This window comes from Carassius gibelio, chromosome A5, assembly GCF_023724105.1.
Source record: "Carassius gibelio isolate Cgi1373 ecotype wild population from Czech Republic chromosome A5, carGib1.2-hapl.c, whole genome shotgun sequence".
NCBI classification, from domain to species: Eukaryota; Metazoa; Chordata; class Actinopteri; order Cypriniformes; family Cyprinidae; genus Carassius; species Carassius gibelio.
Genome location: NC_068375.1, coordinates 21221326 through 21241649, shown reverse-complemented (window position 1 = coordinate 21241649; position 20324 = coordinate 21221326). Strand labels below are relative to the sequence as shown.

At 37.7% G+C, this 20324-nt stretch overlaps 2 protein-coding genes across 3 annotated transcripts in view; one reads left to right on the top strand and one right to left on the bottom strand.

Moving 5' to 3' along the window:
- LOC128002441 (AT-rich interactive domain-containing protein 3A-like) overlaps positions 1 to 20324 on the top strand; it is a 148310-nt gene that overhangs the window by 46524 nt on the left and 81462 nt on the right. The gene's annotated exons all lie outside the window — the stretch shown is intronic.
- Positions 1500 to 19995, bottom strand: LOC128002477 (atrial natriuretic peptide receptor 3-like). 2 transcript variants are annotated; one of them, XM_052592446.1, is made up of 8 exons: positions 18995 to 19995; positions 11947 to 12069; positions 11323 to 11498; positions 6672 to 6807; positions 4179 to 4273; positions 3877 to 3997; positions 3516 to 3603; positions 1500 to 3317 (listed from the first exon to the last, which is right to left on the bottom strand). In XM_052592446.1, exons 1-8 carry the CDS (start codon positions 19665 to 19667, stop codon positions 3206 to 3208), a joined length of 1524 nt encoding a protein of 507 aa, XP_052448406.1. In that variant the 5' UTR covers positions 19668 to 19995; the 3' UTR covers positions 1500 to 3205. The 2 variants fall into 2 exon arrangements, with proteins under 2 accessions (XP_052448406.1, XP_052448407.1); XM_052592447.1 differs by having other exon boundaries at positions 3516 to 3600.

The following is a 20324-nucleotide window of genomic DNA, read 5'->3' as shown; positions in this document are numbered from 1 at the left end:
GACACCTGTTGTGATGAGCAGCAGAAGAAGTGAGTTGTGTTTGCTTTGGCTACATGGCCTGTGTTCACAGTGTCACTGCAGTCTGGGATCCTTTGCACTCACCCTCTTGGAGATCTATGAGGAATTTCAGACCACAGCTATGACAGTCCACTGAATGGACACACATCCACACTGTTGGCTCTGTAGTTCAGAAGTTACATTACAAGAGCAAGATACGCTGCTCTTAAAGGTCCCATGACATGGATTATTTCCTTTTCTTTAAATGCCTTTTAATGTTCCCTTAGGTGTACTTATATTGTTAGTATGATTTTTACATTTAAAATTTAGAAATAAAAAGCATTTTTAGATCCTGATATTAGCCCTCTGGCTTGAATGCTCTGTTTGAAGGGGCGTGTCTGCTGTGAGACTCCGAGTAAACCACAACTGTTGTGATTGGCTGACATCTTTACATTCGAAATGCATATTACATGTGAAACCCCTCTCATATATATATATATATATATATATATATATATATATATATATATATATATTTTTTTTTTTTTTTTTTTTTACTATTACAGCTGTCGAAATTAACGAATCGTGGAAGTGTTGATTATAAAATTATTTTTTCGATCTTTTCCCCATCACATGAAAGGCTGCAGTGATGAGCATTGAGTAGACAGAGTCTGTTTATCACGTGAATGCAGTGATCTCGTCATTATTGCAACACGTTTTCTCTCACAAAATGCTTTCACCACAGCTAACAGCAAACACATGAATACAGTAAGAGCTCCGTTGTGCAGCATAACAGCGTCATTCATTGTAACGGCAGTTTGGGCAAGTGTGCAGATATACGCGCGATGTGTAACAGCTCCGGAAAAAAGCGAGCGTTCTTTGATCGCTCTCTGTAGTTAAATCACAATTTAAATAACAGATTTGTTTCATGCTACTAAGAGAAACAACGTGAAGTTGATCGCTTAGTCACTGGCTTGATTCACTGATGCATAAACAGTATTAAACGATTTAGAAAGAAAGTCTGTGTGAACTTGAATGATTAGCTACACATCAGAAACCACAGATCAGGCATTAATGAACACTGTTACTCACTGTTTGTGGCGGTGCTGTCGAATCCATATCATAAAAGTCTCTAACGCCTGTGCTGACATTGCGACTGAATTATATGTAAATATTTGGGCGGGCAAAGCAGAGAAAGGGGAGGTAACAATTCTCGTTACAACGTCACAACGAGGAGATTCAAGATCAGCCCGTTTGAGCTTCCATTTTCTCAAAGGCAGAGAAAGATAGAAAAATCGCAATTTACACCGATTCAAATTTCTAGAAACTTGGGGACCATATAGAGGTTAGGGGAACTCATATTAAACTTAAAAAACCTCAGAAAGTGAAATTTTCATGTCATAGGACCTTTAAGGTCGGCTTATGCAGAATGGAGACCTTACCATTTGTAAGCTATAAGAGCAGTGTAAAGGAGTAAACACGCAGAGACTATTTAATTTCATAAATGTTCTTTTTAATTAGTCAATATGTAACAATCTAAATAAGTTACACTTCTTCCGAGAGTTTACAAAGCCTTGTAAATATACTTATCAGGTAAAATTTGCTCTGACAAGGCAGATATACTGTTACAAAAAGAATTCTGTATATTTCACACAAGAAACAATGTTAAAATCAACACTAAGAAAAATGAAACCTCTACAAAAATATCAATAAATAACATCACATCTTATGTTGATACATTTACTTACATCAGTATACAATTGCCATCATACCAAGCCTGAATAAAACCCTAGAATTTTTTTGTTTGTTGTTTTTTTTTTTTTGGACGCACAAACCGTAGAGATGGTTTTAAATGTGACATCTCACATTTACATCTCATCATCATTACTGAATCATCACAAATGTTAAAAATATACTTTCTATGCTATTAAACTGATAGATTATTGATAACCACCTCCTGAAAAAAGACAAAGTTCAAAAATGTACATGTGCAATATAAATTGAACATAGCTTTTGCTGATAAGCAGACTGGCTTCTGTTGTGTATAAAATCATTTTGTGACTTATCTCAACAGCTATTACATAACTTCCTGACAACCTCCAATCTTCTTAAATCAAAAGAAATTGCTTTCCTCTGCAGTTTACCTTCACAGATGCAACAAAGTGCAAGATGAGCGATGAAGAATCAGGCATGATTTGAGCAGAATCATCTTTTCTTTAAATTTCTATTAAGCATTCAAAAAGCATCAAGTTTAACAATAAAGAGCGGGCTGTACAAGAAGACGGACATCAAAAGGTAATGCTAGTGGAGGCCCATTTCCTGCTATTTAAACATAAGTTTAAAAATCTTTTTCAAGCATCATGACAAGAATGGACGCTTTTAAAAGTGGGTTTTATCAATTGAATCTTGAAGCCATAGCTGTGAACACCAGTCGGACAACATTTGGTCATGAGGCACCCAGCAGCGCGTTCAAAACTGTACATGGCAGTGTAAATCAAAAGAGCTGAAATTATTTTGGATTTTTATAATTAGTGGGACTAAAACCTATTAATGAAGTCAATGGATCAGAGTGTATAATAATAAATAAAAAAATGTCAGTGTTTCAGCATGCAGCCAAATTTGATACATCAAGGCTTGCCGATATGTCGTAGACAGAGAGGAACATTATTTTGCATTCACCAGTGCCACCTGACAAAGTCTACAAAGAAGAAAGAACAGATGTGTATCAGTGTGTTCTACTGGACACTCTCTCCAGGAAGATGAGGAAGCTAACATGAGTGAGAGTGTTGCATTTAAAGTAAGCACAGGTTCTGAGTATCACTCTTACTGTCCTCAATATCTCATAACCACTTCTCCCCATCGACCCAGCAGCTGTCCGGACTCAAGTCAGCGGACCATTTTCAACAAAACTGACAGGCTTCTACAGAGTTTTCCTCAAGATGAGTTTGGCAGGGGAAAAAATTCTGTAGCTAAATAAAAAAAAGAGCCTTTTTCTTTACAGAGAGTCAAGAAGCCTTGCAAGCACTTCTCCAATAGTTCAACTTTCCTGAGTTTACGAATTGAAGAGAAAGAGACATTTACAAGGAAGAAAACACTACAGCATGTCTATAAATATTTCAGGGTTCCTGGGATGGTGTCTGATGAGCTCCCAGACCCATTTGAGATGCACCTTCCCCCAATTCGAACCCCTGTGACCTGTGACTGCAGACTACGCTGCTGAGAAGTTGGATCTGATAGAGTCTTCCCGCAACTGACGGTGCTTCCCGATGTCACACTCTTCTCGAGGGGTTCTCCGTTCAATGGTTATCCTGTAATTTTTCCTGAGGAGCGAGGAAGATCAATATCATGAATGTAGATGATATTGTACGAGCAGGAATTATAATCATCTATAATATCTCAACAAAAACAAGGGCACTTTAGGCAGAGCGGACATTTAAATGCCAGACACTTCATATCATTATAATTAGTACAACACGTTAGGCTGTTTCATGAAAAAAAGAACTGTTTTCAGTGTATACCTAAAAAAGTAGAATGCCATAAGGAGAGCCGTTCCCAGAATTCCCCCTACTATTATCCCAGTCACTGCCGATACACCTAGTCCACCTGCTTAGGAAAGAAAAAGAGAGCATTTCTAAGGAAAGCAGAACATCTTTATAATTTAGAGGTTCACCTACTGCAAGTTTACCACTGGTTTTCAAACTGGGGTCTGTAAGAAGGTGCTGTTATTACTATTATAAATAATAATATTCAAAATTGTTACTTATCCAAAACAACATAAAAATAATTGTGTCCTTGCCATCTGTTGTCTTTATTTTGACTCATGCGCATATCGTGCTGTTACAAATAAGTGTCAGTCTTAAAGCAGCAGAGGTAATTTACATGATGGGTCACTGTGTTTTGGGTGTTGAGGCTCTGGTGCTGTTCGTAAGGAGAACCATTCCCTCTTAAAGCCTGGCATGATCTGGAAACTTCCATTGGTGCCAAAGTAGCTCATGACAGTCTGAAGGCATAAAACACATTTATCATGGTGATTACTTAGCATTTCTTCATTTTGGCACAAATATTAACTAAATGTCTGAAATTCAGCTATTGTCCTGATCTGATTTGTGTGTGTTGTGTGTGTGTGTGTGTGTGTGTGTTTGTGTGTGTGTAATAAAGCAGAGATGATTACATGCACACACCTCGTGCGTTCCTGCCTCTGGGTCTGTCATCCTAACGACAGAGAAATCCCCATTCCGGTCACCATTGGCATCTAGAGACACCTGGCCAGCAATGCCTGTATAACGAAATGTGAGGAATGAGAAATTAATTAGTTTGAAGAGTCAAACATTCTAAGGAAAACACCAGCAATGGTCGGCAAATTCCAGGTGGGCAATGCAACAGGAAATCTCATCCGCCATTCTGCCGTTTTCATTGGCTTTGACTGCAGAAATGGTCACTTCATCTGTACATCTGTGTTCCTGAATTCTTGAGATTTTTAAAATATTATTTCATTTAACAGGAAAACATGACCCTGTTCCTGATTATTCTGGCTGAGCGAAACATTGTTATTTCACGTTTCGTTGGTCATTGAGACGGGATTGGACTGCAGACTTGTCTGAGCACTTATTTTGGAAGGGAACTTTAATGAATTACAGTGGCAAGAATACTGGCAAGCCCTCTGTTCACGACTATAATAATGGGAATCAAATGTGGCGAGTAATAATGGGAATTAAATGTGGCGAGTAATAATGGGAATTAAATGTGGCGAGTAATAATGGGAATCAAATGGGACTTGGTCAGTGTTAGGATTCCAGTGCTCTCTTTGCACAAAATATGTATTATTATTATCCTAATAATGTGTAGTGTATCATTTAAAGGCCCCATTAAATGCATTTTTTACAAATTATTTTATAATGTTTCCTGAGGTGCACTTAATTATATATAATAAAAATAATCATCATACAATAAGCACTTATAATCAATAATAATCTTAAGTGGTTTTTTAAATCAAAGATTTTACGATTTAGATATAAATGGTCATATTTCGATCCTGAATTTAGCCCTCTGATTTAAACGCTCAGTTGAAAGGGGCGTGTCTGATGTGAGATTTCAATGTAAACGCCCACTGCTATAATTGGTTTACAACTTTGCATATATAATTAGTATTACATGTGGAACTCTCTTGAAAGCTTTTGCTGTGTTTTTAGGACAACAGCTGCCACTAGTTGTGAAAAGGGTTGATTATAGCATTATGTTCAGAAGTGCTCCCGTAGCATCAAAGGTTGCAGCGCTGCACTATAGCCAAACACAGCCATCTCTACGGAGCACGATACAATGATCTCCTTATTGCAACACATTTTCTGCAATCTAACACTTTTACTATAATTAACACAGTGAAAACACTATGCTCGTTGAGACTCGTTGAGCAGTATAAACTGTGTCATTGATTATATCAGAATTGGTTTACATGCTTTTAACATGAACAGTGTGAAATTGATCATTTAGTCACTGGCTTGATTCACTTACGCATAAAAAGCAGTAAGGTAAATTTATACAATTTACATTTCTTTCTTTTCCTAAAAGTAGTAATGCTCTTGTGACTGATTAACAGACGTCCTTGATTACAAACGATGTTAAGGGGCATGTCGAGGAGAAATCATGATCATCTTGATTCTCCTGATTTAAAATCCTGGCATTTCAGAAGGGTAGAAAGAATAATTCATGTTTTAAACTGAGAAGTTAGAGTTGAGTTTTGAAACTTGCAGTAGGATTTTATTGTGGAGTAACCTCTACATATTTTCTTAAAAATAAAAATGATTCTCCCAATCAATTTTACTTGTTTCCCTAACCATTTCTATATTAACAAAAAAGAAAAAAAGAGCTTGGCAAGGTTTTTTATGTTTCTGAAAGAAGTCTCTGTGAAATATTATTCCAATGGAAAATAATGGTTTTCTATCTGAATACATTCTTAAATGTATATTGTTCTTGTGATGGCAAGCTACATTTTCAGCATCATTCCTCCAGTCTTCAGAAATCACTCTAATAAGCTGATTATTAATATTGAGAACAGTTCTGCTACTGTTTTTTGTTTTTGTTTTGTGGAAACTGTAATAATTTTTTTCAGGATTTGTTGATGAATAGAACATTCTTGAAAAATATAAATGTTACATGTTAAAAGCCTTTACTGTCACTTTTGATCAATTACTGTGTGCTTTAGACAGCTCTTGAATCATACTACAAACTGAGTTTGCATATTTCATGCAGATATCTCTCTCTTTTACACAGTGAACACATTCAGGGCCTTGTATTAATTTAATGCTTCACCCTTACCCAAGATGCAGACATGCAAAATCAGCGTGATTAACACAAGTGCAATGTTTGTTTTCTCATGCAATCATCCTATTCTGACACCGTCTGGCTGGTGCATCATGCAGACATGCTAATTAGTTTACTGACGAGATTGCTGCCACTGTTTACTTTCTCAGTCGCTGAACTTTAATCCAAAATTGAACCAGTCAACCCTCACATTTCTCTGAGTATATATTTGCATTTCAGAATTAAAGCTGCAGATTTATTTTTGCTATAAAATGCTAGTCCCGTCCAAGCACAGACCAGTGTCAATAGCACTTCCGCGACCTGATTTCAAAACATTAAGTAAAGGGAAAAGCAGAATTTGTGTGTGTCTGAATTACCTTCAAATGTTCTGTTCCACATGCTGTGCGTTATTTCCAGTCCATCCTTTTTCGTCAGACCATTGCTCTTCACTTCATGCAAGGCAAATGCATATAGAATCAAAGCATCATGGAACCCCTCCATAAACATATTGACCTGCAATGTAAAAAAGAGGGGGTGGGGGTCAAAATAATTTGTCAGTAACACCTCTCTTCATCAGTGGAAAAAAAATAATATTACAATATATTATTAGAAAACTGTAAGTAAAGTTTACTGTGAGAGAATCCAGAAGCAGTTCATCTATTGATATACTTAAGCTAAACTGCAAATGAATTAACAACTGCATAAAGTGTTTTTTTAACATCAAGAGTGAATAAGGTGGAGAGGATCCATAAACAGCACTACACTGTTCAATGAAATGTTAAGTACTTAAAAAATAATACGGGCTACCCAGCTGCCATGAGTACTGAAAAGCACATACTAATAGATGGTCGTTATGCAAGGGATTAATGGTCCGTTCCTGCCGCAGAGCTGTATGCTGCATGTGCACAGCCCAAGGCAAACAATAGTAAAACCTGGGGCTTAGTCAGTCTGCGACCCAGGGGAGATTCGATAACCGGCTGCCAAGATTACTGTATATTTACATTCACCCTCAAATGCCTAATAAGAGTGAAACAACAGGAAGAGCTGATAAAGTCATATGACTGTTTATATGCATATTCCTTTTTGGACGCGTCAACAGAGGTGAAATCTCCAAGCATTCAGAGCATAACAAACCCTGTTGTGTTTTCAGAGCAGAGCCTGCGAATCAGCAACATCCAAACATTCCTCATGCAAAAAAAAATGTAATGTTTTCTCATGGTAAAACAAATCCTGCTGACATTTAAGATCAGTCACTATTAGTAACAGTTTGTTTAAAACTGATTCCATCTCAGTTCAAGAATGTGATAGGAAAGGGATTTAGAGGAGATTTTGATTACATTTCTATTATTTTAACTCAGTAACTTACTGTAAGGTTTTCTTAACTTCTTTTTAGTGCCTGTTTAGCCTGCCCACTTCAGTTTTTGTTAATTAAAAAATAACCTATACTTTGACCAAAATCAGTCTTATCTATGAAGCTTATTCCATTCCATTTAACTTTTTCATGGTTCGGTTTGTTTCACGGTTTTATAGTCACGGTTTTCGGTACAGTACGGTATATGCTATGTTTATGGAAAAACTATACTTTCTTTTCAAAAAAAGAAGAAGAAGAATATTCTATACAACTACAAACAACAGCACAAATAAATACAACAGAGTAAAGATACAAACAATAAACAGTGATATTCAGGTTTTTTCTTTTTTTAGGCATTATTTTATAGGTACAGAAATTGAATAAAGTAATCAAAATAAAACAGCATATTGGACTGTATAAATTAAAGATTATTCTTTATTAAAGTTATAAAAGCTCTTTAATCAAGAGCAGTGAGTGATTTCTTTGTTGTTGCTGTTCGATTAATATAAAGACTGTCACTTTAAGAGACTGCACTGATCCAGCAGGCCTACGTTCAGCCGGCTATGTCTGCTGTAGGATTCTTACCAAAACGGGCATTTTGACATAATTTTTGTGTGAATTTGTACATTTAAATGCAATATTAATATATTAATTATATCTCAAATGTTTTTAGTTTTTAATTCTTCCATAGTTTTTAATACCATTAAACAGCAGTGATTAAACCAAAACAAGCCCTGCATGATTAGAGTGAATGTAACTCACTGGACTGTTTCTACCAATAAGCCTGTTTCTGTTTATTTGAGCTGATTCATTTCAGGCTCTGGCATGAAAAGGTGCAACTGCATGTAAGTTTCCTCTCCCCGGTGAAGAATTAACCAGTGGAGACTTACTGTCACTACTAACTGTACAGCAATGACAGAAATCTTACGATGCCATCTACAGTATAGAGAAACACATATGAAATATGAAAAATAAAGTAATAAATGATCTACTTGGGCATAATCTTTTCTTTCTGACCAAACATTGCATTATTTACGATGAATTAAAAGATTAGACAGAGAAACGCCATAAAGGTTTACATGAGAGAATTTCATTGGTTGTTAACTTGTGTCTGAAAACAGCAACAACCTTCATTGTTGATCAAATGGAGAAGATTGAAGCAGAACGAACTGTCGGTCATAAGTCTGTGACTTCCTTTGTTTGTCTCAGTTTAGTCATTCGGCAACAGTGTGTTTAGATCCCGTGAGAAGGTTTTAGGGGCCCTTATTGATCAGCAAAGCGGTTGACTTCATATCTTGTTCTAGATAAGGGTTTTTAAGAAGGAAAGGAAAGAAGCAACCACGGGTGGCCTTAAATTCATATGCAGTCTACTGCATTGAGTTTGATCATGAATGTTCCTAGTTCCTTCACTGATGCTTCTTTTCATGTTGAATAGTTTTTTTTATAACTTTAATAACCTCTGCTCAAGTACAGTATATATACACACCTTCATTAGTTGAAAGCTGACCCTGAATTGACTCGACTTAAGCTGTGATTAGATAATACACACCTGAGAAGACACCTGGTATTTTGGAAATGCTAAATCTGTGTGAAGAGAATTTGTGGGGATTAATTGAACCTCAGTGGTTCTGTCATGCTGGAACTTGATAACCTGCAGTGACGCACAATGAAGGGCGAGCCGAAGAGGAAAATAAGTAACAGATCAACCTGAGGGCCAACAGATGACAACTATTAGTAAGTAAGATAAAATACATGTCAGTCTGACTCAATTCATACTTTGGTTCTTTTGAAGAGATTTGTCTTAGCTAGAAAAAGGAGTTAATGATTCTGAGGAATGTTGCCTGTTTTTAGGATCATTTCAAAACCTTTTCTTCCGAGAGCATTTTGCAAATGGAAAATACAGAATAAATTTTGGAGAAATCCAATCAATCACATAAAACATGAAATCCATTATACTGTAAAACATGTTCATAATGACTGTGGTAATCCAACACACCCACCTACTGGTCATCAGTGCATAAAAATGCTTAACATTTTGAGTCGCTAAGGACCTATGATTGACAGCACCTTTGGATCTAAAACAGCAGTTTTTAAATACCCATATTTTACAAATCTTTTAAAGGTCTTACTTTGTAGCTGGATTATCCTGTACAGTCGACCTTCTAGAATGCTAACAGTGGAAACTGTCATTTCTCCAGCAGATTTATGTTCTGCATATGGGGGGCTCTTTGCAAATGAGTATGGCTGCATTTCCTGGCAGCTAGTATGAATCGCTAAAATGTGTGTGGATGCTCATAAGAACGCCACTCACTGGAAGCCAATTCCAAAAAATGTATCACCTTCCTTAATAAATAAAGTGAGCATTCTTCCTTCAGCTCATTAATTCAGCATGAACACCGCTGTCAGAAAAACACAGCGCAGATTCAAGCGGCAGCTAGTTGTATTCGGCACACTGTAGTCCTGACATTCATATTTGGAATAAGAACAGTCTTTGTCTAAATACTTTTCTGTATATATGATGGTGCTCCCCTGCAAAGGTCCAGCTCAAGACTTTTGTGGCTCCTGCTGATACAGCAATCGAGTCAGTCAAAAGTGGCAGGGCCCCCACTGAGGTTGTTAACCTTGGCACTGCGATTCGTCCACAGTTGTTTGTTTCAGAAAGACAGTTCCCGCTGTCTTCCTTAGAAAAGCTTTGATAGTTTTTCAAAGGAAGCTGACATGATGGGAGAGAGCCAGACCAAAATATAGGGCCTGTATGGAATGCCAAGTCACCCCATTCATAAAGTGTGAACGCACCATATTCTGACTTTTAACTGGGTGAATAAATGAATCAGCTGCACTTTGAACCATGCAGGCCACAAAATATAAGTAATTGCAGGAGTGACTGATTTGCCTGAATAATGTTCACAAAGGGATAATGAGGATGCAACATTTTCATGGTTGGATGTTTTTTGATTAATCTGGTTTGCATTTCTACCCAACACTTCAAATATCAAATGTATAATTTGTACACGCTACAAGTAAAAAAAAAAAAAAAAATTATCGAACGTGTGTGTGTGTGCTCTTGTTTTTTTTGACATATCAGGACACAACTCTGTATAATGACATGGGTATGACACAGGTATTACAAGGAGAGGGTGACTTATGAGGACATGACCCATGTCCCCATTTTTCAAAACGCTTATAAACCATACAGAATGAGTTTTTTTGAGAAAGTAAAAATTCACAAAGTTTTCTGTGAGGTTTAGGGTAAGGTGTAGGGTTGGTGTAGGGCCATAGAATATACAGTTTGTACAGTATAAAAACCATTACACCTATGGGATGTCCCCACTTTTCACAAAAACAAACATGTGTGTGTGTTTGTGTGTGTGTTTAACAAGGTGTTGGATAATTTAAATAAAAAATAGAACATGAAAATGTGCATAGAATAATTAAATATCCAATAACAACAGCTTTAATAACAAAAACTCTAATATCAGCTGATAACCAATATAGTACCAATATATCGTGCACCCCACAAATTCTCATTTATCAAAAGGATGAAGAAAATATTTGAAGGAATTTAGATCTACAAAGACCTTGACCAACTATTTCTGAAATCCAATACAATTCGTAAATGCATTTGGCTTTTGAACATGACATTATATTCAGAATTTGTGTTTCAAAGACTCACGTACAGCACTGCAGCCTTCGCAGACAGGGATGTCTGACTGCTGTAGTGACTTTTTCATTTCCATGGAGAAATCTTCAAACTTTGCCTTTGTGGACCTAAGCAACGTTACAGTGTTGAGAAAGCTGTAGGCAGCCTTGGCCTCATTGTCATATTTGTCTCCTCTCCTCCAGGATCCATCCCCTGTAAAATAATGTTGTATTTTCATTGTACGTCATGTTCACATGAGCGTATCGCAAGATTTGCCATAGAAAAGTACATCTCTAAACATAAGGACATTATACAAGCATGTTTGGCCTGTTTCTGCTGATAAAACCTCATTGACAATGGCTGAAATATCTACTCTGTTATGTTTGCTGCAACAATGGCACTTTTAGATATACACGAGGACATCAGAGGAACATCCTGGACCTGCAACCCAGACAATATCCAGGCACTATTGTGTTGAATATCTCTTGAATGTAATCTCTATCAAGCAGAAGCGCTGGGCTTCTTTTGCAGTTCAGTGTAGATAGCTTCATTGTGTTAGAGGCTCATAGGACAATCTCGTATGACTATGGCTCATCCTGGGAACTGAGATAAGCTCTGTAATCAGTGTGCAACAACCATAAGTACAGTAGTGGAGCTTTACCGTAGGAAGAGGAGTTGAAAAGTTCAATGTTGAAGAAAATGTGGCTGTCGCTGGTTAATTTTCGTCGATGGGCTGCCAGCATTAGGTCTCTTACAGTGTCCGCCTTGGCACACATGATCACCACTGCAAAACGTGAAAGAACAGAATGTGATGTCATTCAAAACTACAAATTTAGGGTACCATCCCCACCAATGCCAACCTGGTTCATGTTTATAATGTTTAAACTGCATTTATGACTAGGGTTCCCTAGTGAAAATGCATTGATTTTGTGCTACTTATACTAGAAATACATTAACATATGTAGGTACTCAATAAAAATACACTGCATTTGTGGTTTCAGTTTACTAAACTGGTATACTTAAAGTCTGCTAAACTGGAACAACTAACTTTGTGCTAACTTTGTGTGTACTTTAATTGTGCAGAAGTGGTGCTGAGGTCCAACTAAAGACATGCTTACGTACACTTTTAAATATCCTGCATATGATATTTTACAGCGATAATACAATACTTATTAATAGTGATATTAAAACATATTTTAAGAATATTAAGAAAAGTGCATTTTTGTTCTTTTCATGAAAATGCCTGTACAGTGTGACCAGTGATGTTTGATTCCTAAGTGAAAGACTCATAAGACATATTCTTTTTAATGAATCAAAATGTAAAATTATTTAATCAGTTGGTGTACTTTCTCATTCTGACTCAATTACTGAAATTATTTTTGCCATTTACAACTCCATGTTTTGTAGTTTTTTGCTTTTAGTATGAAGATGTTGGCCTTGATATCTATAAGCTACTAAGGTTCTATGTTGAAGATGATATCTATAAGCAAGTGTTCTCTAAAACACTGACAACAATTGCGCTTAAATGACTTAAAAGCATTCAAAACGTATAGACCATACGTCACTTCAACGGATCAATGATTTTAATGAAATCTTTCTAGGCAAGGCAAGGCAAGTTTATTTATATAGCACATTTCATACACAATGGTAATTCAAAGTGCTTTACATAAAAGAAAATAAAAGAATTGTAAAAAATCTCAACAATAAAGCAAGGAATTTTAAAAACTTATTTTAAAAAACTTGAAATGGTTAAAAAAAATACATTTTAAAATTTAAAAGGTTTATAAATTAATTTAAGAATATAAGAAATATAAGAATATAAAAGAATTATACATGTAGTGTGCAATCAGTTTGGACATTGCACAGTGCTTATTCAATAAATGCACAGTTAAACAAATGATTTTGAGTATGCATTTAAAAGTGACTAATGTTTTAGCACATCTGATCTCTTCTGGAAGCTGGTTCCAACTGCGGCCGGCATAATAACTAAAAGCAGACTCCCCTTGTTTTGTGTGAACCCTGGCATTTCTAACTGACTCGATCCTAATGATCCGAGTGGTCTGTTAGGTTTATATCCAGTGAACATACCTAAGTATTTAGGTCCTAGGCCATTGAATGATTTATATACAAGTAAAGGTACTTTAAATCAATCCTAAATGTTACTTGAAGCCAGTGTAAGGACCTGAGGACTGGTGTGATATGCTCAGATTTTCTGGTTCTAGTCAGAATCCTGGCAGCAGCGTTCTGGATGAGCTGCAGCTGTCTAATGGTCTTTTTGTGAAGGCCATTAAGGAAACAATTACAATAGTCTAACCTGCTGGTGATGAAGGTTTCCTGTCTGGAAACAAAACAACTAATTCTTGTAATGTTTTTTTAGATGATAGTATGCTGATTTAGTTACTGCTTTAAAAATGACTACTGAATCTAAAGTACATCTCCAGAAAGATTCTAGATTGATTTTTAGTAGTTAGACCCCAAAGTATGCATTCACCTTGAGAACTTCATCTTTGTTTCCAAATGCAATGACTTTAGTTTTCTGCTTGTTTAACTGAAGAAAGTTCTGGCACATCCAACTGTTAATTTCATCAGTGCATTGGCAGAGGGAGTCAATGGGGCTGTAGTCATTTGGAGATAAGGATAGGTAAATCTGGATATCATCAGCATAGCTGTGATAGGCAATTTGGTTCTTTTTCATTATTTATTTGAAATTATTTATTTATTATTCATTTATTTAGCATACACAGGCTAAACAAGAGCAGTGCAAGAATCGAGCCTTGTGGGACTCCGCATGTCATGGACGTCCACTTAGACTTATGCTCTCCTATACTCACATAATAACCTCTCCCTTCTAAGTATAACCTGAACCAATTGATTACCATCCCATAAAGCCAGACCCGGTTTTCAAGTCTCTCTAGTAGTATGTTACGATTGACAGTGTCAAACACAGCAGCGCGATCTAGTAGTACCAGCATTGATATTTGAAATCATTTGTTATCTTAATGAATGCTATCTCTGTACTGTGATGCAGTCGGAAACCGGATTGAACATTTTCCAGGTATCCTTTTGAGTTTAAGTATTTGTTAAAGACTACCTTTTCAATAATCTTGCCTATAAAAGGAAGATTAGGAACATCATAAACTTCCTGTTTCGGTGGAAATTAGGTCAGCACACTGAATAACTTAAGTGGGACTTGTGAGACCTAAATCTATGATAATACTGTATGTACCGGAACTAATCGTTAATTTCCTTAGGATTCCCACTTCTATTTATGGCAAAACAAAGAACTGTGTTCTTGTAAGAGTTTCACAGACCACAAATCCAAAATGTAAATTAAGTTATTAGAGTCTTGATCCAGAGAATGTGCACAGTGCTGTTAATTAAAGATCAGTTATATGATCTTTATGCTAATGGGCAGTTTTACAAAAGCATGTGGCATTGATTCAATTATGTAAGCACGGGCTCGTAAGTACCATAGAATAACATCTTTTTGACCTGGCCTAACGGAAACACAGTCTGAGGTACAAAATATTTTCCCATGGAGCAAGGAGGTCAAAAATAAATAAACAAGCAAGCAAACAGAGATTTTTTTTTTTTTTTAGTTGCAAAGTGACCCATAAATAGGAAGATTCAGGAGATTGGAACTTTCCCCACAGCTCAGTCAGTGTAATGCCCTGCTTGAAATATCCTCAGCTGAGTGGGACAAACTTCACCTCAGTATTCCTGCACTATAGCCCCCTTAATTACAGAGCGCACAGCACACTACAGGCCCTGTGTTCACTCTGCAGTGATTCCATGGGGTACAGCTCCAGCCAGCAATATTTCAAAAATCTGGATTTTCCCACTGACACTAGTCACAAATGAGCTGAGGAATGCAAAGAGGCAACACATGGCACACTTACTGTTGGTTGTGCCGCATTTAATGCACCTGGGGGTCTATATACACTGATAAAAATGATTCTGTGGTGACGTATGGAAAAAACAAATGTAAATTATACATGAAATAATTTAGTTCAGGCAAGTTAATTCTGCATCATGCACTGGGGCATGAATAATTAATAAGGTTTAAAACAAGAAATTGTTGTGTTTACACTGTTTTATGGTTGCTTTTGTTGTTAGGTTTAGTAACTTGCTGTTTGGTAACATCTGGGGTTCATTTTCAACTCAGAATGACCCATTCATATACTCTAGCCACTGATTGTTCATTTCATTTGGGTCTTAACTATATTGTGCAGACATACGTATTATATTAGAAAGTGTAAAGCTGTCTACTGCCTTGTTTACTTGGATGTTTTAAAGTCAGGGGTCTCCAAACTCGGTCCTGGAGGGTCAGTGTCCTACAGAGTTTAGCTCCAATTTGCCTTGGTCCGACTTTGACAGCACAGCAGAGAATGCAAAATAAGCAGAGCTATAATGACATACTTCTGCCTTAGTAAATTCACTCCCTGAGGACCACTCTGCAGGTTTCCAAGAAGTCAGTTTGGGGTTCTGTGCTCACATCACTCACTGTCAAAACACTGCAACACCGTATGCCATCCTCATTAAAGTGCCTTATCTTCTGACATTTAGCTTCAGTTGTAGATCATTACTTGGAATTTTATTTACATTTAGCCAGATCTCGGTCATTCTTATCTGCTTGTTAAGTGCCACACGTCACAGTTTCCAGGTCCAAATATATCAAAAGCAAACATCAAACTGTGCTATTACTCACTCACAGTGAGCTGTAGTACCACCCAAACATCATGACCCCAACCTCCTAACCTTGAAATCTCAGTGTCCAGGGCGCCGTGAGTCCAGAGACTGTAGTGTACACTGTGCATTTTTAAAAGCTTGTCTTTAATGTGTGATATGAATAAACAGCTGTCAATAGCTGTCGAGACAGAGTTCTCAGTTGAAACGAGTAGAGGCTTGGACATTCATCTGTTGTGAAGCCCTTAAGTTGATTCTGATTGGCTAAGACGCAGTTTTAGGTTTTACTTTTCACAATCTTTCAAGACACAGCAACTAAAACACAGTTTTAAATCCGCGATCATGTGCAGGCTGGGCCATGTTATTAAAGTTATCTGGATTTTATTACTTTCACCCGTGCCAATCGACACGCTGCAGCCTCCTGCAACAGGTTGAAAGCCGCTTAACGCAGATTGACAACAACAAAAACAAGGGCATCGCAATGGCCAAATGAATCAAATTAGGCGTCACAGCTGCTGGAGAAAATCCCAATGACGTCCTCTAAAGATGCAGGCTGCAGGCAAAGAAAAACTATTTGGCAATCTCCGCTGACTTCTGATTATGAGAAACTGTGTGAGAGAGTAGATGATGAATGCTGTTATTATAAGCAGTAAACATAAATCAACTTGCTTACATGCTCGTTCTGCAGATAAATGACACCTTTAGTGTGGATTCGTTGAATAAAAATGTGCAGTTTAATCTTACACTAAAGATGATGCTTGAAACAGATGTCAAAGTTTGCCTGAGTGTTTGGGTGGTGGCCTGAAAAATGCATCCCATCACCGAGATTCCACATTCAAATCTCTGCATGGCCTGCGATGGGCAGATCAAAGGAAGCATACATGTCATCATACGAGAAGCATTCCATACTTGTACCTTTACAGTTGCTGTGGGGGACTGCATGTCGACGACCTTTAGCTGCTGTGAACTGGTAGAAAATGGAAAGAATTATAAAAAAGCCTCGAGAGGAATAACCCTGGCATTGTTAAAGTCAAAACAGCCCCAAGACAGTATTAACCTTCTAACCTGCTTGAGTCATTCCATACTGACATCTCCAGAATTAGTGCAACATTCCTTTAATGTCCAGCATTCATGCAATATGCTTTAACTTGAGAAACCGAAGATGTCAATTTCAATGCACAGGACTGTCTTAGGAAAGTGACACAGGGGACTGCGCCTTCTGCAGGGCCCCTGTATTTAGGCATATCTGTATATTTTCTAAAATCGACAACATTCTTGCTAAGAATGTAAGAAATGCACTGTTTATGAAACAGGATCTGTAAGGAGGTGCACAGTCAGCCTTTCTGAAACGGCACAGATTTGGGGCAGGATATGATGTTCGAAAGCAGGCTAAAACAGCAGACAGTTCAGAGTTTTGACAGCAGGCATATCTTTTAGCACCACAATGTGTCCAACACCAATACTAGCAGTGCACTCCAGGCAGAGTGTATCCTCTCTGGTTATTAAGAATCAGCCAGGCAGACAGTGTGCATGACTTTACCCGCCATGAGAAAAGCTGTTAAAAAGTGCTCGAGGATGTATAGAGGAGTGCTAAAGCCTACAATTGTTCCCCAAAATTCCAACAGCTCAGTGTTGACTGCCTGTCAAAATTCTGATCATTTTTTCCACAAGCTTTCATATGGAGTGCAACTGACCTCTTGTCTATCTTTACAGACCGGGATCTCAAGGAGATCAGGAGATGTTTAAAACAGCCCTAGTTAGAAAAATATCTGCATTTGTAAATGTTCTATATCGCTCTTGCCATTGCACCATCTTTGGCTGTTTAACATGTTGTGGATTAGGACTGCTGTTCGCTTTAATGCATTTTCATTTGATGTAAACACCACTTCCAGAAAAACTAAGCTCCGGTTTCAGTTTAAACTAAAAGTCTCTTAATAACACAAGGAAATGTGTTGACCAGGGGCAATACCTTTGCAAATCCACCCTCTTGACCTGTGAATACCTGAGGTGAGTCACAAGTCACTGCAGAGAACAAGCTGCTGGTGAAAAGCTGCCGCTGATTTTTTAGGAATGTTTTTCAAACGTAATATTTCCAAACAATTCAAACATGTCAGTTACGTACCCTGACGGTCACATCAACACCATAGCTGAAATGTGTTTAAACCATATTATACACATAATTTCTTTATAGAAATTCAATTACCAGGTATGAAAGGCTGCAGCAAACAGCATATATATATATATATATATATATATATATATATATATATATATATATATATATATATATATATATCACATACAGTGATTGATTTCGTTTTATGTCTAATTGAAAGCAATTTTGCTTAAATTGACGTAGGTGTTCTTAACAAATCTGATCCCAAGGCCCATGCCCACTCCCATGTCCCTAATACATTATTCATTTGCAAAAAGGTTGTCCTGTAAGCGTGTTATTCTGACTGTATCTGGAAACATGTAATCTCTTCTATTTAGTATTAGTGTGGATTACTACCACTTGGGCTCAAACCCAACAAGATGCCATCCATTCCACTTGTGCAAACTAGCACTTTCTGGCAAGAAACTTCATTCTTTCTGCATCTATGGCAAGCTGTTTTATTTCCTTTTGTCTTTACTCACAAAACCTGAGTAGTTACTGTTTACTAGTGAAAGAAAAGAAACCAGAACTAGCACCCAATGAATAGTTACTAGTAAAACGGAAACAGGTACAGCAACAACTGGAATACATACTAATCTGAGATGAATGGCTGATAATAACAGAACCACCGATCCCCATGCAATTTAATGACAAAAACGTGCAATTTGTCACAGGAATCAGTAAAAACTACTAAAAGACTAATTAAGTAGCCTATCTATAGGCATGAACGTCAAATCTGAAACACTGATAGGCTGTTTAATGAAAAAGTACCAGAAACAAAGTAGAGATTCGTTTTATGGAATTACCTGTTAATACGGCTTGCCATAAAACATTTGGTAAATGACAGAGAAGTAAACGAGTAGTCTACCTTCGCTCCCATAGACGGACGTGATGATCCCGTCGGCGTCTACTCTCTCCTCGTTCGAGTTTAACACGGCGAAATCTGTGGCGATGTGGTGGTACTCTGACAGCACCGTGAAAACCCCCTCTATCGTAAAGTAACAGTTTCTCTCGTCTTTATCATCGTCGTAAATCAGAGATGCAGTTCTCCAGCCGAAACGTCCGAACATCGCCTGAAACGTCTCAGCCATCTTCAGGTAAGTTGGAGCGATTCTTGTGAGGTGCGAGTAGTCGGTGGTTTTCGAGTTGAAGCCGGTGGCCAGAGCACCTGCTGAGATCACGGGGATGTTCCAGTGCGATGCCACTCTGACCACGGACGCGGCGCTGTACTCGCACACCGGACCGAGGACCAGGTCGGGACGCTCGTCTTTCTGCTTGTCCACGAGCGCGTACAGAGCGTCCATCCCGCACGCGGAGTTCTCATACTGTACATTGAATGTCAATCCTGCAAACGGCTCTGTTCTGCCGAGGGTTTGTATCGCGTACTCGATAGCCGGAGAAACTCTCTGGTAGGAGAACATGTATGTGTTGTTGTGAGGCAACATGACCATCACGTCGATGCTGTCAGTCAGTGCACTTGTCCTGCCAGGCATCACGAGCACTACCCAAATGGACAAACATAGTGACATGAAACATGACATCTTTAACACCAATAAAGGAAGTAGCTGATGTTTTTTTTCCCTTTTTTTTCTTGCAAAGCTTTTGAAAGTTTCCCCCCCAAGTAGATTGTTGTATAAATGAAGACGTATCCTTAATTAAACTTAGTGTGGCATAATCCCACTCTTTCTGTTTATAAGTGAGCTGTGTGGTGTGTGTCTGTCCTGTGAGTCTCTCCAGAGCCCCTCTCTCTTCTCCTGTTTGGAGTCTTCTTTGGGTCTCTGTCTAACTCTCCGCTTGCCTGTGTAATTACTCTCGTTAGGATGTGTGAGGTGTGCGGCTCGGCTGGTCAATTTTTGGGAGCAATTTTCAAGCATCCTTTCATTATTATTCATGCGTCATCGCTGCGCAGCCCGCCCCCTCCTTAAAGCTACAGGGTCGCAATGAATTCATGAATCTCACTTTAGTCGAGATTAATGGTCAAGGTAGCATTAATATAAAAATCTAAAAAATAATATTTTATTATAAAGCACATTTAAAGACAACACATGTGGATCCAAAGTAAGCCATACATCAAATGTAACAAAGCCCTTAACCAAACAATAAAACGAATGAAAACTGGATTGATATGTTCCCTTTTTTTAGTCCCAGTCATTAATTTAGCAATAGCACAGGGGTGGCCAGCGTCAGTCCTGGAGAGC

What these genes read in the sequence shown, in the direction of transcription:
- LOC128002477 (XM_052592446.1), bottom strand. Translation starts at nt 19,667, where the DNA reads ATGTCATGTTTCATGTCACTATGTTTGTCCATTTGGGTAGTGCTCGTG. An exon ending in AAAACACAGTGACCCATCAT is followed by an intron (nt 3,604 to 3,876) that starts GTAAATTACCTC and finishes TTCTTTCCTAAG; the next exon opens with CAGGTGGACTAGGTGTATCG. An exon ending in ATGGCATTCTACTTTTTTAG is followed by an intron (nt 3,318 to 3,515) that starts GTATACACTGAA and finishes CTCGCTCCTCAG; the next exon opens with GAAAAATTACAGGATAACCA.